At 36.3% G+C, this 25,319-nt stretch overlaps 1 protein-coding gene across 2 annotated transcripts; it reads right to left on the bottom strand.

The window, feature by feature from the left end:
* Positions 1 to 1,842: 1,842 nt before the first annotated feature.
* On the bottom strand, positions 1,843 to 23,963 carry Psmc6 (proteasome 26S subunit, ATPase 6). 2 transcript variants are annotated; one of them, XM_010632553.3, is made up of 14 exons: positions 23,773 to 23,963; positions 22,623 to 22,702; positions 22,494 to 22,533; positions 22,073 to 22,125; positions 19,441 to 19,508; positions 18,877 to 18,991; positions 17,117 to 17,204; positions 12,856 to 12,935; positions 12,649 to 12,772; positions 12,230 to 12,291; positions 10,481 to 10,601; positions 10,272 to 10,352; positions 6,273 to 6,344; positions 1,843 to 2,091 (listed from the first exon to the last, which is right to left on the bottom strand). In XM_010632553.3, the coding sequence occupies exons 1-14, from the start codon at positions 23,897 to 23,899 to the stop codon at positions 1,973 to 1,975; spliced, it is 1,230 nt and encodes a 409-aa protein (XP_010630855.1). In that variant the 5' UTR covers positions 23,900 to 23,963; the 3' UTR covers positions 1,843 to 1,972. The 2 variants fall into 2 exon arrangements, with proteins under 2 accessions (XP_010630855.1, XP_010630856.1); XM_010632554.3 differs by having other exon boundaries at positions 12,856 to 12,917; positions 23,773 to 23,960.
* Positions 23,964 to 25,319: the final 1,356 nt, after the last annotated feature.

The raw sequence follows: 25,319 nt of genomic DNA, 5'->3' as shown, positions 1-25,319 counted from the left end.
TCGTGTGAAGGTCCTAGCAAAGGCAGTGGCATGGCTGAACCAGCAGGGCCCTTGCCAGGGCTTGGACTCGCCTTCAGTGGGACAGCAAACAAACATCCTGCCCACTACGAACTGCCCTCCAAAAGGAAAACGTTTCTTCTCTCAGAATGCTGTCCAACCTGTAGTGAATTTGTAACCAAAAGTGTAATAAATTAATAGTTCGCTTTAAACTCATGTTATGCTACAGAGAAAATTAAACACCCATCATCTTTAAACAGGTAAAAGAAACGGCAGGCTTCTAAGAAAGCTTAGAAATTTAACTGTTTGCCTAGAAAAAAAAATCTCAAAATAGCAAATTTTAGAAAAAGTCATCATATACGAAATAGATTTCACTCAGAAATTTGCATGGAATACTCTTACGGTTTCTCCTGAGTCTACTCATATTTCAACATATGCTTTTCACTATCTTTTTTAAAATTTACCATTCTATCAAGCTTTCTGACTTTAAACAGGGAAGAAAATCAAGCTTAGAAATGGAAGAACCCATACCTAAGATTAGTAAAAACCACCACCAGCACTAAAGGAAAAACGCAAGATTAACTAAATGCATGGCTGAATCACACACGACTGACTTAGGCCATTCTTTTTTTTTTTTTTTTTTTTTTTTTTTGGCACCAAGGATCGAACTGGGAACCTCGCTTTTTCCAGACAGGCGCTATGCCGCTGAGCTAAATCTCTGGCCTCATTCTATTACTTCTGTACTGTCCATATATGCAATACGCCGCCAGCACAACGGAAACTGCTGGATTATTTGACTGAGCTGGTCCGTCTGACTGTCCATGTTCGCTATCACTATATAAACTGATGTCCACTTTAAACATTTATAAATGGCAGAAAATATCCTAATAAACATAAATTGAAGAATAATCGTACAATTAATCAGGTCTTGTCTCGCTGGATCTTCAGCGTTTATGAAACCTTAATTTTTTTCAACAGTACCTTTTAACAGTGTCTCAACTGATGCCCAGTGATGATTCACTTATGTAATTTGTTAAATCTTACTGCCACATGAAATAAGAATTGTGTGTAGGTAACAGAACTTTTGAATATTTCAGGTATCACCATCACTTACAAAGGACACTCTTTGCCTGTACCCATATATATTATAGACTCCACAGGTGAGCTTGGGAAATAATAAATCTCTTGAAATTACAGTATATGTAAAACTGCATTGAGAATTTTTCTGGGAAGGTCTCAAGGGTAACATTCTCAAAAGGGAACTACTATACTAACAAAACCAAGCCATATTTATTAACTATTAAATATTTCTTCTAATCACAATCCTAAAGTCATGTCTGTCTGTATACATACTTTTTCAGTTAAACAGCCTCATCACAGTGGGTGAAGAGTAGATACTTTCTGGAAGGAAACCCAGATATATATGCATTTATGTTATATATAGTAAGACGATTTTATGAACTTCAAGTGTTGGTACTGTTTTAAAATAAAATTCAAAAACCTACTAATTGCAACTTCATCTAGGTTATCAAAATGAATAGTTTACTTCGGGAAGAACCTAAAAAAATAATCACAGGAAATGTACTATTAGAAAAGACAAAATATGTAGAACTAAATCAAACAGGTTTTATTCGATTTTTCTTTTAGGATGAGGAAAACAAATGATATAAAATAAGTCATAAGAAATGCTCTCATACTACCATTTCAAACCATTTTTAATGTTTTACAAAATGCTCACACTGCAAATATGAAAAGCTTTAATACTCATAACTTCTGCTGCAATAAATGCAACATTATCATACAAATTTTTTCTGTACCAATTTTAAAAATTGAATTGCATACTAGTTTTTGTTATTCACATACATTTTATTTATACACTTTTGAGATCATTGCCAATACACACATTATTTCCCTTAACTTCATTTTTACATTAAGTCAGTATCTGTCATGCAGCCATCAAAAACCTTATAGTAAATTAAACAGGTTTATAGTCCAATTTTGACTCTAGCTTCTTAGAATCAGCCACTTTTCTGACTGCTTTCATGAAGTCTTCCTGAACTACAAAATCATGATCAGCACGAATTGCAAACATACCTGTGGAAAATAAAATAACATAATTGCTATATATTATATGTGAATTTTATGTTCATTATAAGAAAACAAAATAATATAATTATACAGAGCCTAGATTTTCTCCTGAGTCAGTATTTTTGATTTGTTAAAAACCAAATTTTTGTTCAATTAACTTTCACAGCTATGGTATCATTTTCCAAACCAAAAGCAGGTGAGATAATTACCTGAATATTTAAAAACTGGCTTGAATAATCCCTGTATCCAACAGTACCTCTCAATAAAAACAAAAATAAAAAATGAACCCAAAACTATCAACAACATATACACATTTTAAATGACAGTTCTTAATGTTATAGGCAGCAATTCCCTGGAAGAAGTACATTTACAGATAAAAACAAATCTCCAGTAATTTTCATAGCAGTCCCTTGCTAAAAGTCAAAGGCTTAAAGAATGGAAAATACAGAAACAATGGACTTTGACAAAAGAAAAAAATAAAAGCCATCACTAACCTATTAAAATCTATTTTATTTAAAGGGCTGGGGATTTAGCTCAGAAGTTCGGTGGCCTGCCTTGCAAGCGCAAGGACCTGAGTTCAATCCCCAGTACCAAAAAAAAAAAGAAAAAAATCTATTTTATTTATACACAAATTAATATTTTATATGACAAATTCAAGTCATATTACAACTCAAAATTTTATTCCAAAATTTTGACAAATTATTGTCAAATACTGACAAGGAATAAAAGCTTTGATTCTTTTTTAATACTAGTTATGTTTGAGACAATCTTTTTTTTTTGGTACCGGGGAGTGAACTCAGGTCCTTGCGCTTGCAAGGCAGGCCACTGAACCTCTGAGCTAAATCCCCAGCCCGAGACAATCTTACTTTTATGATAAACTGAAGATGATGAAATCACTACTAATCACACAAATCATACTAAAATTTCCATTAAAGATTATCTTGAATTGAGTTTTCCCTTATATGTAAGAAGAGGGTTGGCCTAGATTCCAAGAGTTTTTTTCCTGTTCTAGATTTCCATAATAAGCATTCTTTGATAATAGCCATTGTATGTTGTACTAGAAATCAGGTGAATGAAAATGATTTTTTTTAATAAAAAGTTTCAAACTTGTTTAGAAGGCTACAGACAAATAAAGTATTTTCATAAACCTTACTGTTTGTTGACTTTTTCAAATAATTGTTCATTGACAAATGACATACACTTTAATCTAAAAAAGAGGAAAACATCAAGACTTAGATGAAAAAGGCAACCAGAACTGAATCAAATGTATTTCAGTTTAAAGAAGTAATAAAAAAAATGAAAGTCTAATAAAAAGAAAACCAAGTAAGAATTCCTGTAACTCCAGATATGAATGTTCTACTCAGTTAAAAAGCTAGTATTTTTGTCCATACATAAGTTATAGTTTTTTATTGGAAATATGATAAGATAAATGCTATTTTGTTTTGTTTTGTTTTTTGTTTTTTTCGAGACAGGGTCTCACTATGTAGTTGAGACTGACCTGGAACTCACTATGTAGCCCAGGCTGGTCTGGAACTCACAGTGATCCTCCTGCCTCAACCTCCTGAGTGCTGGGAGTGCTGGGATTACAGGCATGCGCTACCACGCCCAGCTATGGTAAGATAAATTCTTTAAAATATGCAAATCGATACAATTAAATATCACTTCACCCCAATAAGAATGACTATTATCAAAGACAGAAAACAAGTGTTGTCCAAAGATGTGCACAAGAGGAACATGTGTTCTCCCATGTTTATTGCAGCATTATTCACAACCTTTAAGAGATGGAAAGAACTTAAGTGTACATCAACTGATGAACAGATATAGAAAATGTGATATTCACATAGTAGACTATTATACAGCCAAAAAAAGAATAAAATCCTACCATTTGCAACAACATGGGTTGAACTAGAGTTCACTATGTTAAGTGAAATTAAGTCAGGCACAGAAATATAAGTACTGTGTCTCATTCATACAGGGAATATAAAAAAGCTGATCTCAGAGAAGTTGAGAATTCAGTGGAGGTTACCAGGGACTAGAGAGAACAGGAGGCACCAAGGAATGCGAAAACAACTATCAGAGGGTGATATGTTACAGTTAGACAGGCATGAGATGTTCTGGCTCCACTGCACACCAACAATTAGATGCTACACATTTCAAAAAGCCAGTAAAAAGGATTCTGAATATTTTAAGTGTTTGAGGCGATAGGTTTAGCCTGATCTAAACATTACACAATGAATACATGTATCGAAACATCACGTGGTACCCTATCAATGTGTGTAATTTTTATGTTTTTATGTTTAAAAATAGGGTTCAAAAAAGTTTTAAATGTGAAAAGGTATGTATCAAAAATTTGACTGCATCAGCCTTTAAGATCACACAACAGCTTTTGTTTTGATTCCAATTTCACCAAACCAATCTTTCCATAAGAATTGGGTCTGGGATAGATTTTGGAAAGGATATGTCATAAATTACTCTAGTTCAAGGCATATGAGTTTACCTCTTAATATTTTTATTTATTGACCAGTTGGCATGTTCATGATTTACTATGATTTATATCGACAGTTTCTAAACCTGAGGATCACTGATCCAGATAATGAGTCACTATGTACCCGTGAATACCTTCGTACTAAGAAACTATGACTGGGCCAGGGATTTAGCTCAGTGGTTCTTCTGCCTGTCTCACAAGCGCAAGGACCCAAGCTCAATCCCCGATACCAAAAAAAAAAAAAAAAAAAAAAAAAAAAAAAAAAAAAAAAAAAAACAATACCACATCTTTTAAATATCATCTGTTAAATTTACAAGGAATGTGGCCAGATGTGGTGGTACACGCCTGTAATCCCAGCACTCAGGAGGCCGAGGCAGGAGAATTGCTGTGAGTTTGAGACCAGCCTGGGCTACATAGTGAGTTCCAGGTCAGCCTCAACTACATAGTGAGACCCTGTCTCAAAAAAAATTTACAAGGAATGTTAAAATGATATGAAAGACAAGAGGAAATCACACACTGTAATACTTGAGAAAACAGTTATTAACATGAAGCCCATGAAGTTAGTAATTATAAAAACTACTGCAGAAATTTGTTTTTCAGATATTAAGGATTTTTTTTCTTCCAGATTTTAAGATTCTGCATGGAGAACAAAAACTAAGTAACTCTAGGTAGGATTTTAAAGCTACTTGTACCAGAAATAAAAATAGTGTCACACAACCAGAGAGGATTATATTTAAAACCTGTATTTGATACAAACTTCATAATCACAGAATTCATTAATCAGTCTTTCAAAGCTTACTGCTCAGACTACTATGCAAAAACAGATGTTCTGCAACAGATAACTCTGGTGCTGGCCCATTCTAATTCCAGCCTCAGTTCTATAAACCCTCAGACTTATTTCAGGGGGCCGGTATCTTATCACATGCCTGTTACCCACATTCTGTCAGGAGGTACCCAAAAGTACGAAGGAGTTAACATCCCTGTTATGGTTTATATCTAGATGTCCCCCACAAAGCCTCATGAGCTCATAGGAGTCTTCTGGGAGTTGGCTGGATAATAGGTGTGTGACACTGGATTATGGGTGTGCTAAATGGATTAGTCCACTGAGTGGTTTAGCATAGTTGCGGGTGATGGAATTACTGAAGAGGGAAGCCCCATCCCGAGTATGAGTGGCACTAGCAGGCTTATAACTTGGACAGAATAAAAAGGGGAAAAAGGAAGGCAGGCTCACTGTTTCACTGCCTCCTGCCTACCCTGCCATGGACTGTTTCTTCTCTGCCAAGCTGCCCTGCCCCAAACCCAGCTGACTATGGGCTGAACCTTTCCTCCTTTAATTTGTGGGTGTCAAGTACTACAATGAGAAAGTAACTAAGACAACCTCCATGGGCACATCTCATCCAATGGGGGAGGAGTGCTGGTAAATAAATGTTATATTCTTCCCATCTTTCTGGCAGGTAATCCTTAACGGCATTCTGTATGTTTCTCCAAATCAAAATACCCTTTGCTTACAGCAGCTAACCCAATGTGTATTTACCCTTCTATTAGCTTTCCCTCTTTCACCTCACTTGCCTCCAGGAATCAATTCCCCCAAAAACATTATACTAAAATCCATGTAAGGCCCATGCTCTGCTTTTAGGTAAACTCAAAATAGTTTTAGCAAATTTTAAAACTCAAAGTCAATAATAAAATTGTACACCTTTACCTGCTTCAGTACAAACATTTCTCAGGTCTGCTCCATTAAAGCCATCTGAAAGTTTCACAATTGCTTCATAATCTGTTTTGGGAAAAATACCAGAAATTAGTCAAAAAATAACGCCTTTTCTTGATTTATGATGACATGGAAAAATTACGTGGAAGACCTTACTTTGAAATTGAACATCTATGCAGAGCCCAGCCTCACTCATGCTAGGCAAGCTCTCTACTAGTCAGATGCACACCCAGACCTTTTCTGCAACTTTAAAACCAGGAATAATCAAGGTCTAAAAGCACTGCAACCTCTTTCTATGCAGCGAAACAACTATGAACATGCGAACTTCAGATATTGACTATGACTCATTAAAACTTTAATTTGAATAAATATGCAATTTCAAAAACAATTTAGAACAGTGGAACTTACTTTAACCACCGAAGCCAAATGTAAAGTACAGTACATCAAAAACAGACATCAGATATAATTTTATCACATCCATCCTTGTGCAACTTTCAAGTACTGTAATATCAGATCAAGCACTACAATAATGGTTAAGTCATTCTCTACCTACTTACATGACAGACATGAATGTAAGAGGTAAAGGTTTGGTCTAGCAGTCAAGGATTTGATACAAAATAGGAAGACAAAAAAGAGAGCATAAGGAGCCAGGATTTTAGCTCAGTGGCACAGTGCCTACCTGGCAAGCACAAGGTTTGAGTTTAATTCCTGGTACCAGAAAGAAAAAAGAGAGCATGAGCTACTTACTACTTTGTGACTAACTCTGACAAGAGACTCTATCAGACCATAAAGGTCAATCTCTATTTGAAATTATGCAGATACTCGTTATTAATCAGTATTTAATAAGGTTCAAATTCACTGTAAGCTTCCTGAGAGGAGGGATCTAGCAAGAGCTCAGTATTTGTGGCAGAAACCTATTATTTGATATCTTCTGTTCAAATCAGTATTTATCATAGGAACAAGAACAATAATCAATTATTTGTAATCATTATGGACCATCAATTTATAAAAGATTTTAACACTGCCTGTCCATTATACTAGAATCCCCTAATACAGGTAACAGCATACTTTTTGCTAGCTTCTATATTATTCCAGTCCCTCACTATTTGCAATTTCTTCTCTGTCCTCAAATATCTAACAATATCGCCTCCTCTTCACTCAGAATTTGCATTCTATTTATCTGAGAAAACAGAAGCACTCAGAAGAAAGTTTTCCTAAGGTGATAGATAGTACCATATCTGAGAACCTGTCAGCATCAGCATCTATGTACTCTGCGTTTCCTCCTTTATCACAAATGCTAAGACAGGGCCAACTCTAAAAGCAAAGTGCAGGGCCAGGGATTTAGCTCAGCGGTTTGGTGGCCTGCCTTGCAAGCGCAAGGACCCGAGTTCAATCCCTGGCACCAAAAAATAAATAAATAAATAAAAGCAAAGTGCAGTCTCTTTAAGTCATTCCAAGAAGCATTAAAAAAAAAAAAAAGAAAGAAAGAAAAAAGTGCAAATTCTTCCCTCTTTAAGTAAATGCTACACTTCCCTTCCAGCTACTGTCCCATTTCTCCTGTCCCTTCTGCACAACTCATTAAAAGAAACGTCTAAATTCAATGCTTCTCCTCCCCAGCTCTGTAAAATTCACTTTAGTAGGCTTTTCTTCCCAAAACTCCAATGAAACTACTTTCAGCAAGGTCAGCAATGGCTTCCACACTGTGAAATCCAAGTCTCTCAGAACTATTTTATCTGACCTAGTACCAGCACTTACCAGTGATCAGTCCCTCCTTGAGAAGCTTTCATTTACCTTCCAGAACATCATCCACTCCAGGCTGTACTCCCATCTGTGTGCCTATGCCTTCAGACTCCTGTGAGGTTTGTTAATTGAGCTCAACTTCTTAATGTCATAACTATCTAAGTTCAGTCTTTGGCTTTCTTCTGTTCTCTATCCATACTCACCTCTTTGGAAATATCTAATTGCAAGACTTTAAAGAATACTTTTATGCTATCATCCACCTCTGTATCTGCAGCATATACTGCCTCACTGAACTCAGATGCTTATAGGATTACTACTCAATTAACTTTATTTGGATATCTGATGGACAACTCAATGCATTCAGAACTAATTTTTTTTCTTTTTTTCTTTTGGTAACCAGGATTGAACTTGCACTTGGGAGGCAGGCGCAGTGCCACTGAGCTACATCCCCAGACCCTAAACTTCTTTTCTCTTACTGAAACCTAAACTTGACAATCTTTTCAAATGTATTTTATTTACTTATTTTCTTTGCAGTGCTGGGGATCAAACTTGGGGCCTTGCACATGCTAGGTAAGTGTTCTATCACTGAGACATAATCCCAACCCAGTCTTCTCAATTTGGTAATGGCAACACCATCTTTTCAGCTGTTTGGGCCAAAATCTTAGATTTTTTCGTTCTTTTTTTTCACCCCATGACCGCACATTCAATTCATTAGTAAATCCTGTCCGTCACCCTTACTTTCAAAATATATCCAGAGTTTCACCATTTTATTTTGTTTGTTTCTTTTCCAGTACCAGGGAATGAACTCAGGATATTGCGCTTGGGAGGCAGACAAGGGGCCAATGAGCTAAATTCCCCAGCCCCCAGCATTTTAAAGTCCTTATCAATTACACTTCAGTAACACTAGGGGGCGTAAAGAAGCCTGAAACCACCTTTGACCATGATTATGGAATCACCTGACTTTCCTGCTTCCACCTTTGTGCTCCTAGTCAAAATAATCTTTACTGAATTCTGAAATATTCATAGATAAAATGATATAATGCCTAGGATTTGCTTTTTTAAAAATATACACATTCAAAACTAAAAGTAAATGTAAAAGGTAGAGAAAAATCTAACCCACAAATTAAATTAAGCATGTATTATAATAACTACAAGGAAAGAAACTTTCTTGAACATAGTAGCCTGGCTGGACAATCTTCTTTTTATTTTTTATTTTTTGATGGTTCTAGGGGTTGAACCCTGGGACTCATGTAAGGCAGGCAAGCTCTCACTGAGCCACACACCCCACCCCTTTTTATTTGTTATTTTGAGATAGGGTCTCATTAAGTTGCCCAGGTTGGTCTTGAGCTTGCGATCCTCCTGCCTTAGCCTTCCAAATAGCTAGGATTACAGGTGTGCATCACCATGTCTGGCTGGGTACAATCTTAAGAAAAGCAAATAAATATTGAAGATGGTGGATGAATAAATACGTAGGAGTTAGAAGTCAATTATACTTTTATCTCTACTTTTGTTTCTTTAACAAAAAGTTAAAAATAGCCAAATATAAGATCCTATCTTTCTTCTGCTCACACTCCTCCAATGGCATCCCTATTACTACCAGCCCAAAAATAATTTTTTTTAAAAAAAGTAAAAGCAGAAGTTCCCACACCATGACTTCCATAAAATTCTAGTCTGGTCCCCATGACCTCGAAGACTTCAACTGCTACTACTATTCCACTGACTCTTCCAGGGAAACACTGGCCTCTCTGCTGCTCCTGCAATGTTCTAGGCACTCACCTGCCTCAGTGCCTTTAACTTGCTGCTCCTTCCTTCACAAAATGGTCTTTCCCCAGTATGTGTGCCTAATTCCTTCTCTGTTTCAGGCTGTTGTTTAAAAACCACCTGCTTTGTAAGTGCTTCCTCGCCCCTCCACCAAAGTGTACATACTCATGCTTACTCTTGATATTTCTTATCCCCTTTTTCTTTTTCTCTATAGCATTTAATCTCACTGATATATACTATATATTTTACTTATTTTATCTTTCCTGACAAGAATGGAAGTCCTCTAAAGTCAGGAAATTGTTTTGTTCATTGCTTATATTCCCAGCACTTACAATTCCTAGGACATAGTACATGCTCAATAAATATCTGATGAATTTTAAACCACCATGTTTGCTATATTTAAAACTAGATTTGGTATTCTATCAATATTCAATAGTAGTTTTGCTTCATTTATCAAAATGTAAATACATATAAAATTGGTTACTTCCTTACCTATTTCACCATGCTTTGTAATGGGACCTGCATGGATTTTCAATATATCTAATCTTGCTTGTTCATTTGGTAAATCAATATCTGAAAATAAGAAATAAAGAATTATTTTATAGTAGTTTGTTGTTGTTTAATAAAGTGGATGTGAGAGGAAGTACAAAAAGAGAAATGGACAAAGTAAGATGGATAGCAAGTAAAGAAGTTTAACTCACGTATTTTTCTATCTAATCTTCCTGGACGTAGCAATGCAGGGTCCAGTGTATCTGGTCTGTTTGTAGCCATGATCATTTTAACTCTATGCAGAGTATCAAATCCATCCATCTGATTCAGTAACTAAGAATATTAAAAATCATGGATTTTATAAAACATTAACTACTTAAAACACATACCTTTTATGCACCTAATACCAGCAAGGATGTTACCTACAGACATGTGACCTTCAGAATAATCATTTGATACAATTCTGTTTTTAAAAATATATATACTTGGATCCTCAAAATTCCAAGATAATGTGCCTTGATACAGCTATCTAGATTTAATACGTCTGAAAGTTTCCTGCCATCTAGTCAAGAATTATGAAAGTAAACTATATGGACTTGATTTCCAGTATCAACAATCTTTTTTTCAGTATTTAGAATAAATCCAAAGCCTTTATACTGAGGTACATCCTCAACCTCTGGGAGGCTGAGGCAGGAAGATTACAAATCTGAGCCCAACCTGGACAATTTTAGTAATTCAGTGGGACCCTGTCTCAAAATAAAAAATAAAAAAAGGGCTGGAATGTAGCTCCGCATGAAGACCCAAGATTGGATCCCTAGTACCACAAAAAAAGGAAATAAAAGATATGTGGATACAAAGATTTTGATAAAAAACTGATAATAAACCTATCCCTTCAAATAATTCTACAGTATGCAGAATTGAGAATCTAATAATTCTACTGTACACAGAAATACTGAGATATCAAAATATTTCTTTGGATTTCTGGTTTTCTCAAATAATATTATTGCACTTAACAAATGCTTTAAAATATAGCTAGCTTGGCTGAGGATTTAGCTCAGTGTTTCTGCTGCATATCTCACAAGCGCAAGAACCCGAGTTCAATCCCTCGTACCAAAATAACAAACAAATAAAATATATAGCTAGCTTGACAATGTAGCTGATAACGTTTATCACTTCCCTAAGGGGGAAAAATAGTATTTGTAGTTTCAAAATACCTCAATTTAAATTTCTCAGGATTTATAACTTAATTTGACACTGAATTATCTATGCTACCTAGTTTCTATTAGTGGAACTGATAAAATGTATTTGGGGTCCTGCAATCATTTTCACAGAATTTGGAGTGGTAAAAGGAAATGTGAGGAAAGAGTTTACGTACATTCTTCCATCCCATCATCAATCCTCGATTATTAAAACTATTTTAACTGCTTCTCAGTTCAACAACAGAGCAAGAAAGAATAATTTTTATCACAAATTCCTACATAAGTACAATTAATTTATTGCCAAGGTCTTATTTTTCAGTTTCCATTTTCTCTTTCTTACTTGATATATAAAAACATAACATTAATTTACATTAATGAAATTATATAATTTTTAATCAGGCTAAACACACCAATCTTCTCAAACATTTAATGTTTTCTTTATGAAGAAAATATTCTGAAACATTGCTCCTAGCTTTTGGAAATACATAATATGTAATTCTTATCTACAGTCACCCTATTGTGCAATCACAGCACAACAAAACCTCTTGCTCTTACCCACCTGCAACTGAGTACCCACGGATCAACCTCTCCTATACCTTTCTCTCCCCAGTACTAGTCATTTTCTTATTCTGATACCAAAATGTATTCATTTTTGTAAAAAGTTTCAAATATCACATTTTCATTTAAACTGTTGTGTGTATTTTGACCTCTAAATGTTATGTGCTTCATCTAATAAACATTGGGTTCTTTATCAAATATTACCTCCATTAAAGTTCTCTGAATCTCTCTGTCAGCTGAAGTACCCTCAGAAAACCGACGACCACCTACAATAATAGATTTGAAAATTCATATGTACTATTCATTTCCTCCATAACCACCATTTAAGAAACAGAATAGTAATAGTGTCTGGGGTTAAAAATATTAAAATTAAAAAATAAAAATTATACTAACAAAGCAAAATTGTTTTGATATAATATTTCTCATTTTGTCAATACAAAGGTTATTCGTTAAAATTGCTTAAACGTTGTAGTCATTTAAAGTATCATTCAATTCCTTGGGATCTCAATATCAATCAAGTCACAATTACAGGGTAAGTGGGAGGGACTTGCCTCAAGAGTTTAAAAAAGTTCCTCTAATACTTTGAAAAATTTAAAATTAATTTTAAAAGGTGTTATTCTTACCAATAGCATCTATTTCATCCATAAAAATGATGCATGGCTGATGGTCCCTCGCATAATTAAACATTTCTCTAATCAAACGAGCACTTTCACCAATGTACTTGTCTACAATAGAACTAGATACAACCTGATTAAAGGAAAAATATGATAAATATAAGGCATTTCAAATAAAATTTAAATTCAACAACTACAAAAAAGTCTTCCCTCTACCTTTAAGAAATTGCAGTCCAGCTGGCTAGCAACAGCTCGTGCCAAGAGTGTTTTCCCTGTGCCTAGGAATGATGAAAGTCCTGATTAGATGGAAACGAAAACAAATTTTCAAAAGCCTTTAAAGAATGTAACCCTTTTGCTAGTAATTTTCCAATATTAAAGTTAAATCCTAGACAGAATTTTCACTTAATTCCAATGTACTTTTATTATTAATGTTAAATTTTTAAATTTTACTCACAGTGTATCTCTTATAATTTAATTTTAATTGACAAATAATCGTGCATATTTAAAATGTCAGCCTCTTTAACAAGTGGTGCTGGAAAAACTGACTTTCTACATGAAAAAAAAATGGAAATTAGACCCAGATCTTTCAACATGCACTAACCTAAAATCAAAATGGATCAAAGACCTAAATATTAAAACAGAAACACACAATCCACTGGAAGATAGAATAGGTAGGTCTCTGGAAGACAATGGTGTAGATAAAGACTTTATGAACAAAACCCCAATTGCATAGAAACTATCAGAAAGAATCAACTGGGATCTCATTTTATTAAAAGATGTGGTGAATAAGAAAGAGAGAGAGAGAGATGTGGTGGCACACATCTGTAATCCTAGCACTTGGGAGGTTCAGGCAGGAAGATTGCTGGGAGTTCAAGTACAGCTTGAGCTACATAAGTGAGACCCTGTCACAAAAAAAAAAAAAGCTTTTGTACAGCAAAAGAAACCACCTACAGTGTGGGAAAAATTTTAACACCTGTTCATGAAACAAAAGACTAATATCTAGGATGTATAAAGAACTCAAAAAACAGACTCTGCAAATTTAAAGACCAATCTAAAATTAAGCATCTGAAATGAACAGACAATTCTCAGATGAAGTACAAATGGTAAATAAATATATGAAAAATTTTTCAACATCACTGGCCATTCCAGAGATGCAGATGAAAGCAACACTGAAATTCCATCTCATCCCAGAAAGAATGGCGAGTATTAAGAAATCAACCAAAACAAATGCTGGGGAGGCTGTGAGGAAAAAGGAACCCTTCACCACTGTTGGTGGGAATATAGACTAGTGCAACCACTATGGAAATCAGTGTGGAGATTCCTCAAAAACTAAAACTAAAAGTTCCATTTGACCCAGGTATCCCCCCACTGGGTATCTTCCCAAAAGAATTAAAAGCATCATACCACAGCAATATATGCGCACCCATGTTTATAGTGGCACAATTTGTAACAGCTAAAACTTGGAAACAGCCCAAATGCCCAACAACCAACAAATGAATAAAGAAGATGTGTTTTTCTACACAACAGAGTACTACTCTGACATGAAGGATGAGCTTGAAACATTTATATCTAAATGGATACACTTTGAGACCATATTCTTAAGTGAAATAAATCAGACACACGTTTAATTATTGCATTGTTTCTCTGATGTGAGAAACCAAAAGTGGAAATAAGGAGTAAACTGTATGATAGATAGATATTCGGAAATGGGAAGAAAATATTCAAATGGGAAGAGGAACAAGGGAAAAGTAAGGGAGAAAGGAAGAAAGGGACAAGAAACAAAAGAAAAATAGAAGGAAAAATGGAAACAAAGCTTTTGTACATAAGGAGGGGAGGTGGGGAATAGGAGAAAAAAAGAGGCAAGATGTATCATGTACAGGTGCAAATTCCCTACAATGAGTGTTGTCATTATGTATGACTAAATGTAGTAATAAATGTTTTGTTATATAAAAAAAAATCACACCAACACATGTATATGTTGTAGAATGATTAAATGATCTTATATATTTATCATTACTGTGTGGTAAGACCATTTAAAGTGACTCTTTCAGCCATTTTCAAATATCACTACATTATTTTTGAAAAATGGTATAGCACCTGCCTATCATGTACAATGTCCCAGATCTAATCGCCAGCAACCCCCCCAGAGCAAAAAACAAAAAAAAGGAAAAAAAAACCCCACCAAACCACACATTATAGTCACCACTTTGGCCAATAAATCACAGGAACATATTCCTAACTGAATTTTGCATCTTCTATGCAACATTTCCTATCTGTCTGCCACCTTGCTCCTGCCAAACGCACCACCAGCTTCTGGTCAACACTTGACTCTCTGCTTATAAGTTCAACTTTAAAGTTCCATGAGGGCCAGGGCTTTAGCTCAGTGGTTCCGCCGCCTGCCTTGCAAGCCCAAGGACCTAAGTTCGATCCCCAGTACAAAAAAAAAACCAATAATAATAATAATAATAATAATAATAATAATAATAATAATAATAATAATAATAATAATAATAATAAAGTTCCACAAGTGAGAGCATGTGGTTTTTTGGTCTTTTTTGAATTTATTTCATTTAGTATTCTCTAGATTCTACTTTTTTGGGGGGAGGGGTACCAGGGATCAAACTCAGGCCCTTGAGCTTGCGAGGCAGGTATCGACCCACTGAGCCAAATCCTCAGCCCCTAGTATTCTCTAGATTCATACATGGTATCACAAACTACAGATCTTCCTTCTTTTCTAAGATTAAAAGGGTATTTCTTCATGTACATATATCACATTTTCTTTAGCTATTCATCAGGTGATGAGCATTTAGGTTGTTTCCATATCCTGTATTATGAATTGTGCTTCAATGAAGATGGTCATGCAGATATCTCAACATTGATTTCAATTCCTTTCTGATAAACCCAGAAGACTGCTAGACCACATGCTGTTTTTACTTTTCTGAGGAACCTCCACACTATTTTGGCTGCACAAATTTACACCACCATTAAAAGTGTGCAAGGGTTCCCTATGTTCTACACCCTTGGCAATACGTGTTATCATTCATCTAGACAACAGCCCTTATCATATAGAACTTTTAAAATATATCCAATCCTACTTACAACATGAGCTATGATAAAAACTTCTGATACCTTAAAATACATTAGCTTATCCTGCCCTTTGAATGGAATTTTGATATACAGCTATTTTTAACATTAAGCACTGGTTATTTGGAAACTACTGGCTCAGTGAATTATGCAAATATTCTAAATGTTGAGATTTTTAATTATACAGTAAAAAAAAATTGAAGCTGCCCACATCACCAGAAAAGTCTAAGAATTAACATATCAGAGGGCTGAGGATTTAGATCAGTGACACTGCACCCGCCTCACAAGTGCAAGGTCCTAAGTTCAATTCTGGGGGCCAGGGGGAAAAAAGGAATTAGCATATTAGAAAGCTGTCAAAGTTTTTAAAATTCAAGTTTTTGCTTGAATGCTCAAATTGTCACTAGCAAAAGATGTTATCAGTTGTTTCTCCTCTCCCTCTTCATTCCTTCTTTCCTTTTCATTCTTTAGTGCTGGAGATCAAACCAACACCCTCATACAGGCTTGGCAATCCCTGGAGCAATCCCCCCAGCCCTTCAGCCATTTTCTTCAACATGACAAGCTCACTCTCATCATTTCGGAAAAAAAATGTGCCCGGTATTTGAACAACCAGTAATCTCTAGCCAGTAAACAAATCAGTCTGAATGACCAGACTGTAAACTGTCTTTTCAAGTACAAATGGTAGCCCAAGAAAAGCACCTTACTCAGGTGGCACCTCCACTACTGCACAAGTGTTTTCCTAGAGATAATTATCCTTTTCAATATATAACACAACTTTTTTCCATTTTAAATACACAGAACATAAAACATGAATAAAATATTTGTATGAGGACAGTGATGTTATGTTAAAAAAAGGTATTAAGTCACAAAATGTGGTAATATTTCATTTTTAAAAACATAATTTAAGAATGAAGATTTAATAAAATTAATTTTCACTGCTTTATGAAAAGATTTTAGTGAAACTGGCAATTGCTTATACTGCAAGTGTGTGGCCTCAGGAACATGACAGTGACAAGTGAATCAGACTATGGGACCCAAGTAACTTTAGCTATGTTGCTTTTGCACCATCAGCACAGATGTCAACATCATGAGGAGCCAAATAGGATCTTAATATCATGAAAGTAATTTTGACTTTGCAGATCCCATGAAAGTATCTCAGGGACATCCATGTCTGTAAATTGCACTTTGGAAATACTGCACCAGAACCCCACAGCCCCTTAAGAGGTGTGCACTGAGACCAAATGGATTGAGGGTACCCAAGGAAACAGAAGCCACACAGTCTCAACCCATTCTTACTCTGAAGGGAGTGCGGGTTGGAACTGCCCACAATGAATTCCTATCTTATTCCTTAAAATTCTTTCATTTATTGGTGGGATAGAAATAATTCAATACCAACCTGGTGGTCCATATAACAAACAGCCTTTTGGGGGTATTATTCCTACACGCTGGAACAATTCTGGGTTTGTGAGAGGTAATTCTATAACCTAGAAAAGAAGTTGTATGATTCTTAAAGTTAGTAAAGATTTTATATATTTTCAGCCTAATATTAGCAGAGTCATAAGTCACATAAGTCACAAGACATCTAGGCTTCCATGCTATGTAAGAACATTTATATTAGAGGTTTTCCTTAAGGCAGATTTATGAGCTCTTAAATCTAAAAACTTTAAATAACGGCTATTTTAATAAACGATACGCTAGATTATAAGCAGGAGTATAATGTATCAAAACATTTATATGCTTAAAATCAATGCACTGACTGAATATAAATTATACCTCAATGAAAAATTACACAACAAAAAGAAAATCAGTGAATAAAAAAGATCTATACTAGCTTTCATGTGGGAATACACCACAAATAGTGATAAAATGGGGAACAGACTTGGAAAGTTATCAACACCAAGAAGCCAAAGGCATATAAGTTTCACTGGTTTGCACTGTGCCATAGCAGCTTTAAAAGAGCAATTTGCTTTACTCAGTGTCCCTTCCAAGGCTTATTCATAAGAAAGAAAAGTGGAGAATAGAAAAATTGAGGATTTGACCATCCAACTTATATTATTCACAGTATCAAAAACCTGAAAGAACATCTATTGAAAAGCTATGTCTATAAGGTGTGATTAGAACAAGGGAAGGTGTCTGTGGCTGACAAGTCTCAGTATGTGAGATTCTTCCTCTCTGTGGAGAAGTGATGCACTCATGGCAGAGGCAAGTTTCCAAATCTTCAGTTTCATGAAATGCTTGACCTTCACTCCGCTGCCCTTTCACTGAGCTGAAGGTGAGAACAGGCTTATTGCCACAACTAAGTGGTCAAAGAAAACTGGTCTCACAATACCTGGGATGCTTGTTTATATGATAATTCCTATGCCTTACCCGCAGGCTACTTCATCAGAACTTCTTTATTCAAAGAGCCACATAAATTTGTTTTTTCAACTTTTTTTTTCAACTTCATTTTTATTAGTGCTAGTAAACAAACCCAGGGCTATATGCATGTTAGGCAAGCATCCTACCACTGAGCTACATACTCAGCCTATAATCTAACCATTCTCACTAATTCCTTAAATAAATAATTCTACCTTATATTAGAATAAAATCAATAGGACAATGTAATTTGCTTTACCGACTATTGTCAAGAAGCCATCTGTGCCATAACGCAAGATAACCCTAGTTTGATTCTTCATCTAAAAGCTTAGATTTAAGCCAATCCTAAAGTCCACATTTTTCCTAAATGGCAGCAAACAGCTTTAAGAAAATAAAATATTTAAGGCACAACCTATTGTAACATTGAGACGGTAACATTAATGAGTTTCTCAGAAAAACATGTAATACTTAACATATGCTCTGCCCCCAGTAGACTATAATACTATAATTAAAACTACAGATGGCAATATCAGATCCTAGCAATTATTCTTAGCTTTCTCCCTCCCACCTTCTTTGCCACAAAAAGATTTTTTCAACATCAAATCATCACCAAACTAATACTAATAATTTTCAGAGCTAGAACTTCAGTGCTATTCATCTCTCAGCATGAATATTATATGACTATATCATGTTCAGTAACTATTATTTGGAAAAAAGTAATTTTTCATCCTGTCAGTCCCTTCAAGCATCTTAAAAATCAGGAACTGTTGTAAGTCAGCAATCAAAGCGTATGATACCAACCTCTCTTAATTCCCGAATCTGTTCTGATAGCCCTCCAATTTCAGAATAAGAAACATTCCCAGGGTCCTCATGAGACATGTTGTAAACTAATGGATCCACCTCTCTTGGCAAATATCTAGAATGAAATTTGCAAACGTCAATTTTTTTCTCAACTTGTAAGTTGAGACACAGTATAAATACCTACTCAAGCACCCCTATGTGATCTTATAAGGATGCTGAATTAAAAATTAATGAAATGAGGCTGGGCATTGTGGTCCTTGCCTGTGATTCCACCTCTCTGGAGGCTGAGACAGGAGGATCACTGAGTTCAAGGCCAGCCTGGGCTACATACTGAGTTGAATGTAGCCTGAACTACAAAGCAAGACTCTCTCAAAACACCAAACAAAAAACTATTAGCCTGTGAGAAAATATAAATAAAGAATAAATTTGTGATAATGGATTATTAGAAAAATTAGTAAAAGGTTAGAAGTGTAAAATATTCATTGATTTCAAGAAGCATATACTTCGGATCCAGTCTTTCCTCTGTGAAAATAAAAAGTAAACTAAATAGAATCAGAAACCCACCTCATGATAGTTAGTGTAGTCATATCCAAAGCAACTCTTGTTCCTGGCTTTAGCTTACTTTTGTCAAGCTAATTTTGAAGAAAAAAAGAAAGAAAAGGTATTATATAGAGACATAAAAGGAGAATAACACTCTAACAACAGCTTAATATTAAGGACCCAATATTCTTTCAACCATTATGAACAAACACAAATATCAGATTATAACTCCATGCCACTAAAAGGGCTTATAAAGTAATCATCTAAAGTTATTTCCATCTTCCCCTTGAAAGAATGCCCTTTATATAATCTGTGTGAAATCACTGATACACAAAGTTTGAGTTAGAAATAACTTTCTTTTTGAAGACTGAATCGGGCCAGGATATGGCTCAGTGGCACAGTGCCTGCCTGGCAAACACGAGGTCCTGAGTCTAATCCTCAGTGCAAAAAAAAAAAAAGACTGAATTGACTTTGTAATTTTACTTTCAAAAGTTCACTACTGCCTAGCTTTGTGGCACAGGCCTGTAATTCTATTATTAGGGAAGCTGAGGCAGGAAGATTCGAAGTTCAAAGACAGCTTGGAATTCACAGCAAATTCAAAGCCAGTTTGCCCCATTTCAAAAAAAAAAAAAGGCTCAGTAATTTTGCTCATTATTTGTATTTAGGCACTGTAGTAAAGTGATTTGGAGAATTAGTACCAAAGCATTTACACAAAAATCTCTTCATGAACATTTTGGGGGAAGGAAAGAGAGGCATTTTAAAGATGTACCCTTTAGATTTCGAAAGGTATAACTTTGGGGGAAAAGAATGTATGTTACATAATCATAAGAGATAGGAGGGAAATGCACTTCATTTTCTCTTACGTGATTTTTATTATTAATGTACTGAAGAATGAAGAATACAAAAACCACAAAGAACCCTAAGCCCCCTAACACAGCAATGAGCACTCCTGCTTTTGCCTTACTCCAGATCTTATGCTAAGTACCTCATATATTAGGCTAAAGCAAACTAAACAATTTATGCGTGTATCTAATTAGGCACAGAAATTCACATGGTTAAAATTGGATAGACTCTAATAGGTTCACCTTATATTTCAAGACATTACTTTTCAAAAATAAAATTACTTTTTGATAGTTTAAAAGACTGTTTGCCAATACATTTTCAGAATCGTGTTACTGACCACTTTTCACAGGATTTTACAAAGAGCTGAAAATTTAGGATTTATACCAATTAAAATGAAGGTATATAAAATGCTGGCTTTAATATAATGGATTAAGCTTTTAAAATTGCTTGTAGCTGAGACATCTAAGAAAGTAAAAAGATCAATGTGAAGCCATTTTAACATTTACATGTACATGATATATACATTTTTAACGTTTCTAGTATTTCCCAATTTCCAAATCGTCACTTGCCTTCATACAGTCATCCCCTTCATATTAGGAATCTAGTATTTCATTTAGAGAATGTCTCCTACATTTATGCTGGGCAAACTCCTGAGATTAGATTTAGTCCCTTGGTTAAATTCTATTATACAGGGCCAGGGATTTAGCTCAATGGTTCCACTGCCTGCTTCACAAGTGCAAGGACCTGAGTTCCATCCCCAGTGCAAATTGAAATAAATTCTCTTCTACAGCCATGTTGTATCAATCTTTTAAAACCTGAATCCGACATTAACAAATATTCTTAATAAACAAAAGCTCTTCGAGTGAATTTATAGGAACCTTCTCTCTCAGGACATTTCCAAAAGGACAGAATAGTACATAAATTGATTTCAGAGGTTATGAATTATTCTAAGCCAGTGGTGGCAAACCTACAGTACCGGTGCCAAGCTGGGTGTCTATTATTATTAAAAGTCCTTAAAAATTTGCCATCACGGTTCTAATCTGGCATTTTGCTGGCATTTAAAAGATAACTACAATATAAAATTTAGAGTTTTTTCAATTGGCCTGTTCTAATCTAAATGACCTCATACAAAATTAACTTAGGCCATACTACAGCCCTTAACGTTTTCGAATGTTTAAATGTAAAATGTGGGTAATTGATAGTGTCTAATACATTTTAAGTCCTCTTCAGAAGAGACATTAAAATAGAATGATCTATTTTCAATTTTAAAATTCTTTGATTTCTAAGTTCACATATCTGACCTGGGCAATGTGATACAGTAGGAAATACTGAAAGTGTAAATAAGGATCAAAATGTATAATAGATAATGTAAAATAGGAAGAAAAGGTGAAAAGGGGAAAGAGGTAGGGGAAAGGAAAGGGGAATGAAGTTAACATGAGAAAATGAAAAAAATGGAAACAAAGACTTCGTAAATAGAGAAGGGTGGAAGGGTTGAAGGGAGGGCAGGATATAGGGAAACTAAGAATCAAGATATATATTAGGTACAGGTACAAATCCCCAGTGATGAATGTCATTATAACGTATACCTAAAATGTACCAATAAAATTAAATTTAAAAAGAAAATAGGAAATAAAGAGTCAAAGCCTGTCATTTGAATTCTGGCTTTGCAAATAATTAGTCATGCATGAACAAATCATTGTTGAAAGTTACAGGCACAATACAATGCTTGACCTGCTTACCTCAAGAATCAGATATATTGCCGATATAAAAGCACTTACCAATTATAAAGCACTATACAAATGTAAAGCATTACCTGTCGACGACAACCCACAACATATCTTGGTCCATTTGTAGCTTTAACAATGACTAGAAGAAAAAACAAAAGAGTAAGTTGAAAAATAGAACGTGCGTGTGTGTGTGTGTGTGTGTGTGTGTGTGTGGGTGTGGGTGTGTGTGTATATATATATATATATATATCTCTACATCAATGGAGGGATTAGTTTTATTTCTGTCCCCCAAGAAGACAAGAGTCAAAACTTAGTCTATGCAAAAATATCATCTCCCTAAATTACTGTTACTAAACTAATAAGCACTTCAAAAACTGGGGAAGCTGGTTATTTTTCTTTACTAATTTTTTTTTTTGGGGGGGATCAAACTCTGGACCTTGCAAGGCAGGTGGTGGAACCACTTGAGCTAAATCCCCGGCCCTCTTTTACTAATTTTAATATACTTACATTTTTCTTCAGTTAATTGTTTAAGCACTTCACCCACAATCTATAGAAAAGAAAAACAAATGCTTTGCTAATGGCTAAAAAATAAAGCGAATTGCCATCACCCTCTACACCCCAAACTCCAGAACCTACCTGCCCAACACTTTGTAGGGCCTTCAGATCATTTTCAGACTTTTCATACTGCTTGGTAAGTTCTTTTAATTGTTCCCTTACTGAAACAATATAATTTGAACATTTTAAATTAAACAATGATTTAGTACATTTAAATCAGCACATCTCACTTGACTTCAGTCTACTTTACACAAATTTCATATCCACAAAATCAAAAGGTGACATTTTTTAAAAAGCTTTTTTTGTGGAGACAGGGTCTCACTATGTAGTTGAGACTGACCTGAAACTCACTATGTAGCCCAGGCTGGTCTTAAACTCACAACGATCCTCCTGCTTCAGCCTCCCGAGTGCTGGGATTACTTACAGGCATGTGCCACCACGCCAGGCTCGTTAGCATTTATTTTTTTGACTGGCAATACTCATTTACTCATGTAGGTTTCAAGTTACATTCTTAAAAGATACTGACATCTCCACAGGGGATTTTCAACTACAAATCCAAATGACAAACCCTTCATCACCTCACCTACCCACCTAGATTACTTCCTAGTTCTCTACAGGAGAGTCAACAAGTACGCGTCTCCACGGGATCGTGTGGTTATGGTTTTCAATTTAATTAAACCATTCAGGCTTTTCAATGAAGGCGCTATGATTAAAAACCTAAGTGCTCGGGGTTTAAAGTTGCCTGGTAGAGCACATCATAAAACACGAAGAAAGAGAACAGGGGTTACTGTGACCACTGGACCCCTTCTCTCTCAAGCTGCAAGTTTGGCTTTCAACACCAGCAACAAGCCGCCCCTGGGGTCCCATCTTCCGCTGGAGCTTCCCTGACTAGCGCGTCCTCCCTGCGCCCGGCACCGGGACCCACGGCGTCTTCACTCCCCGACCCGGGAAATACGCCTAGCCCACCTCTTCCCCGCTCGTGCTGTGGTCCTTTCCCACTTTTACGTCAGGGCCGTGGATGTTCTCTGTCACCGGCACCCGCCTGGACCATCTCCACTCTCGAAGGGGCGCAGCTCCCAAGCTCAGGGCCGGATGACAAAGCGACTTGTCCCCGGACCGAGGCCTTCCCATCTCCGGGGCTCGGCTGCCGGGCTCAGCCAGAGGCCTCCGTTTTGTCAGAGGCAGAATCGAGTCCAACGACCAGATTATGTGGAAAGAGAGGGGCACTCACACTCCTTCAGACGGCCGTCGATCTCCTTGTGCTCCAGCAGCTTCTTGCGGTAGTCCTGAAGCGCCTTATCTCTAGGGTCCGCCATGATGAGAAGCCGTCGCTCATAGGGGATGCCGGGAATGGCCATGGCCGCCAGGGCGGGGGGGCAAAAGGCGGGGCGAAGCAGGGGAGAGCCGGCCTGAGGAGGCGGGCCCACGTTCCGCTCCACCTCCTTCCGGTTGGCTCCGCCTCTCTACTAGGAGGCTCTCGACTCTATGTCTAAATTCACCTAGAGCGTCAGAATGCGCCAAAGGAGGCCTCCGCCCACAGTGCCCTCTGCTGTCTCATCTAGGTAAAGCAGGGCGTTGCTACCGAGAGGCCTAGATATTAAGTCGTTGCTTTCCTGGAACCACCAAGGACTCTAATAAACTTGAGAAAGGAGTGGAGTAGGGAATGTTGTAATACCTCAAAATGGGTCCGATGGCTTATGGGTGTAACAGGTAGTTTTTGGTATAACACCTGCAGGTACAGAGGAAGGAGGCGATTTCAGTCAATGAATGAGATAGAGATCTGCTCATATCTGGTGGGGAGAATTAAAAATAATAACTTTAGAGCAAATAAACACTGTGGTGAAAGTGAAACATGGTGCTATTAGTGGCAGGTGAACAGACATCTGAGATGGAGAGGCACCAGCTATGCAACAAAGTGGAGAAAGACCCTCTGGGTGGAGGAAAGAGAAAGAGCAGGAATGGAGGATACAAGAGCATGTCTCACTTCTAGGAAGACAAATGAGATCAGTGAGACCGGAAGAGAGTGGGGATGAGATATTAGGTAAAGATGCTAAACTGAAGGCAGGAACCTTGAGGTCCTCCGATGAACTGTCTCAGATAGCTGTGATTTTGGAGATATTGCTTTATCTCTCCATATCTTAGTAAAGCGAGCAAATTGGACCTATCCAAAAGGTTGCCATATCAAGATAATACTGTGTACCTAGAGCTGTTAACCCATGTCCAGCGCATACTAAGCACTCAATAGTGTTCTCTCAAACTGTTGTTTCAGAGCTAAGGGTGTAGCTCAGTAGTAGGGTATGTGCCTAGTGTGTATGAAGCCATGGTTTCAATCCTCAGCATGATGAAAGAAGCCAATGCATGCATATATTTATTTCCTATACTTTACAAATAAACTGCAGGTTTATGTGCATTAATGACCAAATGCCATGAAAAGATGTCTTCAAATTTATTAGGAAAAATGTTATGGGCGTTGCGTGAATAGTCTATTCTATTCTAAATATGATTGGGCTTTGTAGCAGACAATGAACAAAAGATGAACCGGGCAAGGATAGTCCCTTCTCCCACTCAGTTACTCCTAGTCCACTGGTCAAACTAGTCTGTCCAGATTAAAACGTGTCGTCACTTCTGTCATTAAGAGGTAAGAACAGGAGAAGAGGCAGAGGGGAAAAAAAAGGTCAGTTCAGTTCATTTCAACAAACTCGTATGACATGCTAGCATATTATTTTAGCATTCTCACTGATATTTTAAACTTCTTTGTCCTTTATTCTTTTTGTCATG

This window comes from Fukomys damarensis, unplaced genomic scaffold (genome assembly GCF_012274545.1).
Source record: "Fukomys damarensis isolate Sample0158 unplaced genomic scaffold, DMR_v1.0_HiC HiC_scaffold_17, whole genome shotgun sequence".
NCBI lineage: Eukaryota > Metazoa > Chordata > Mammalia > Rodentia > Bathyergidae > Fukomys > Fukomys damarensis.
The sequence above is the reverse complement of the archived record's forward strand: the minus strand, read 5'-3'. Positions and strand labels throughout refer to the sequence as shown.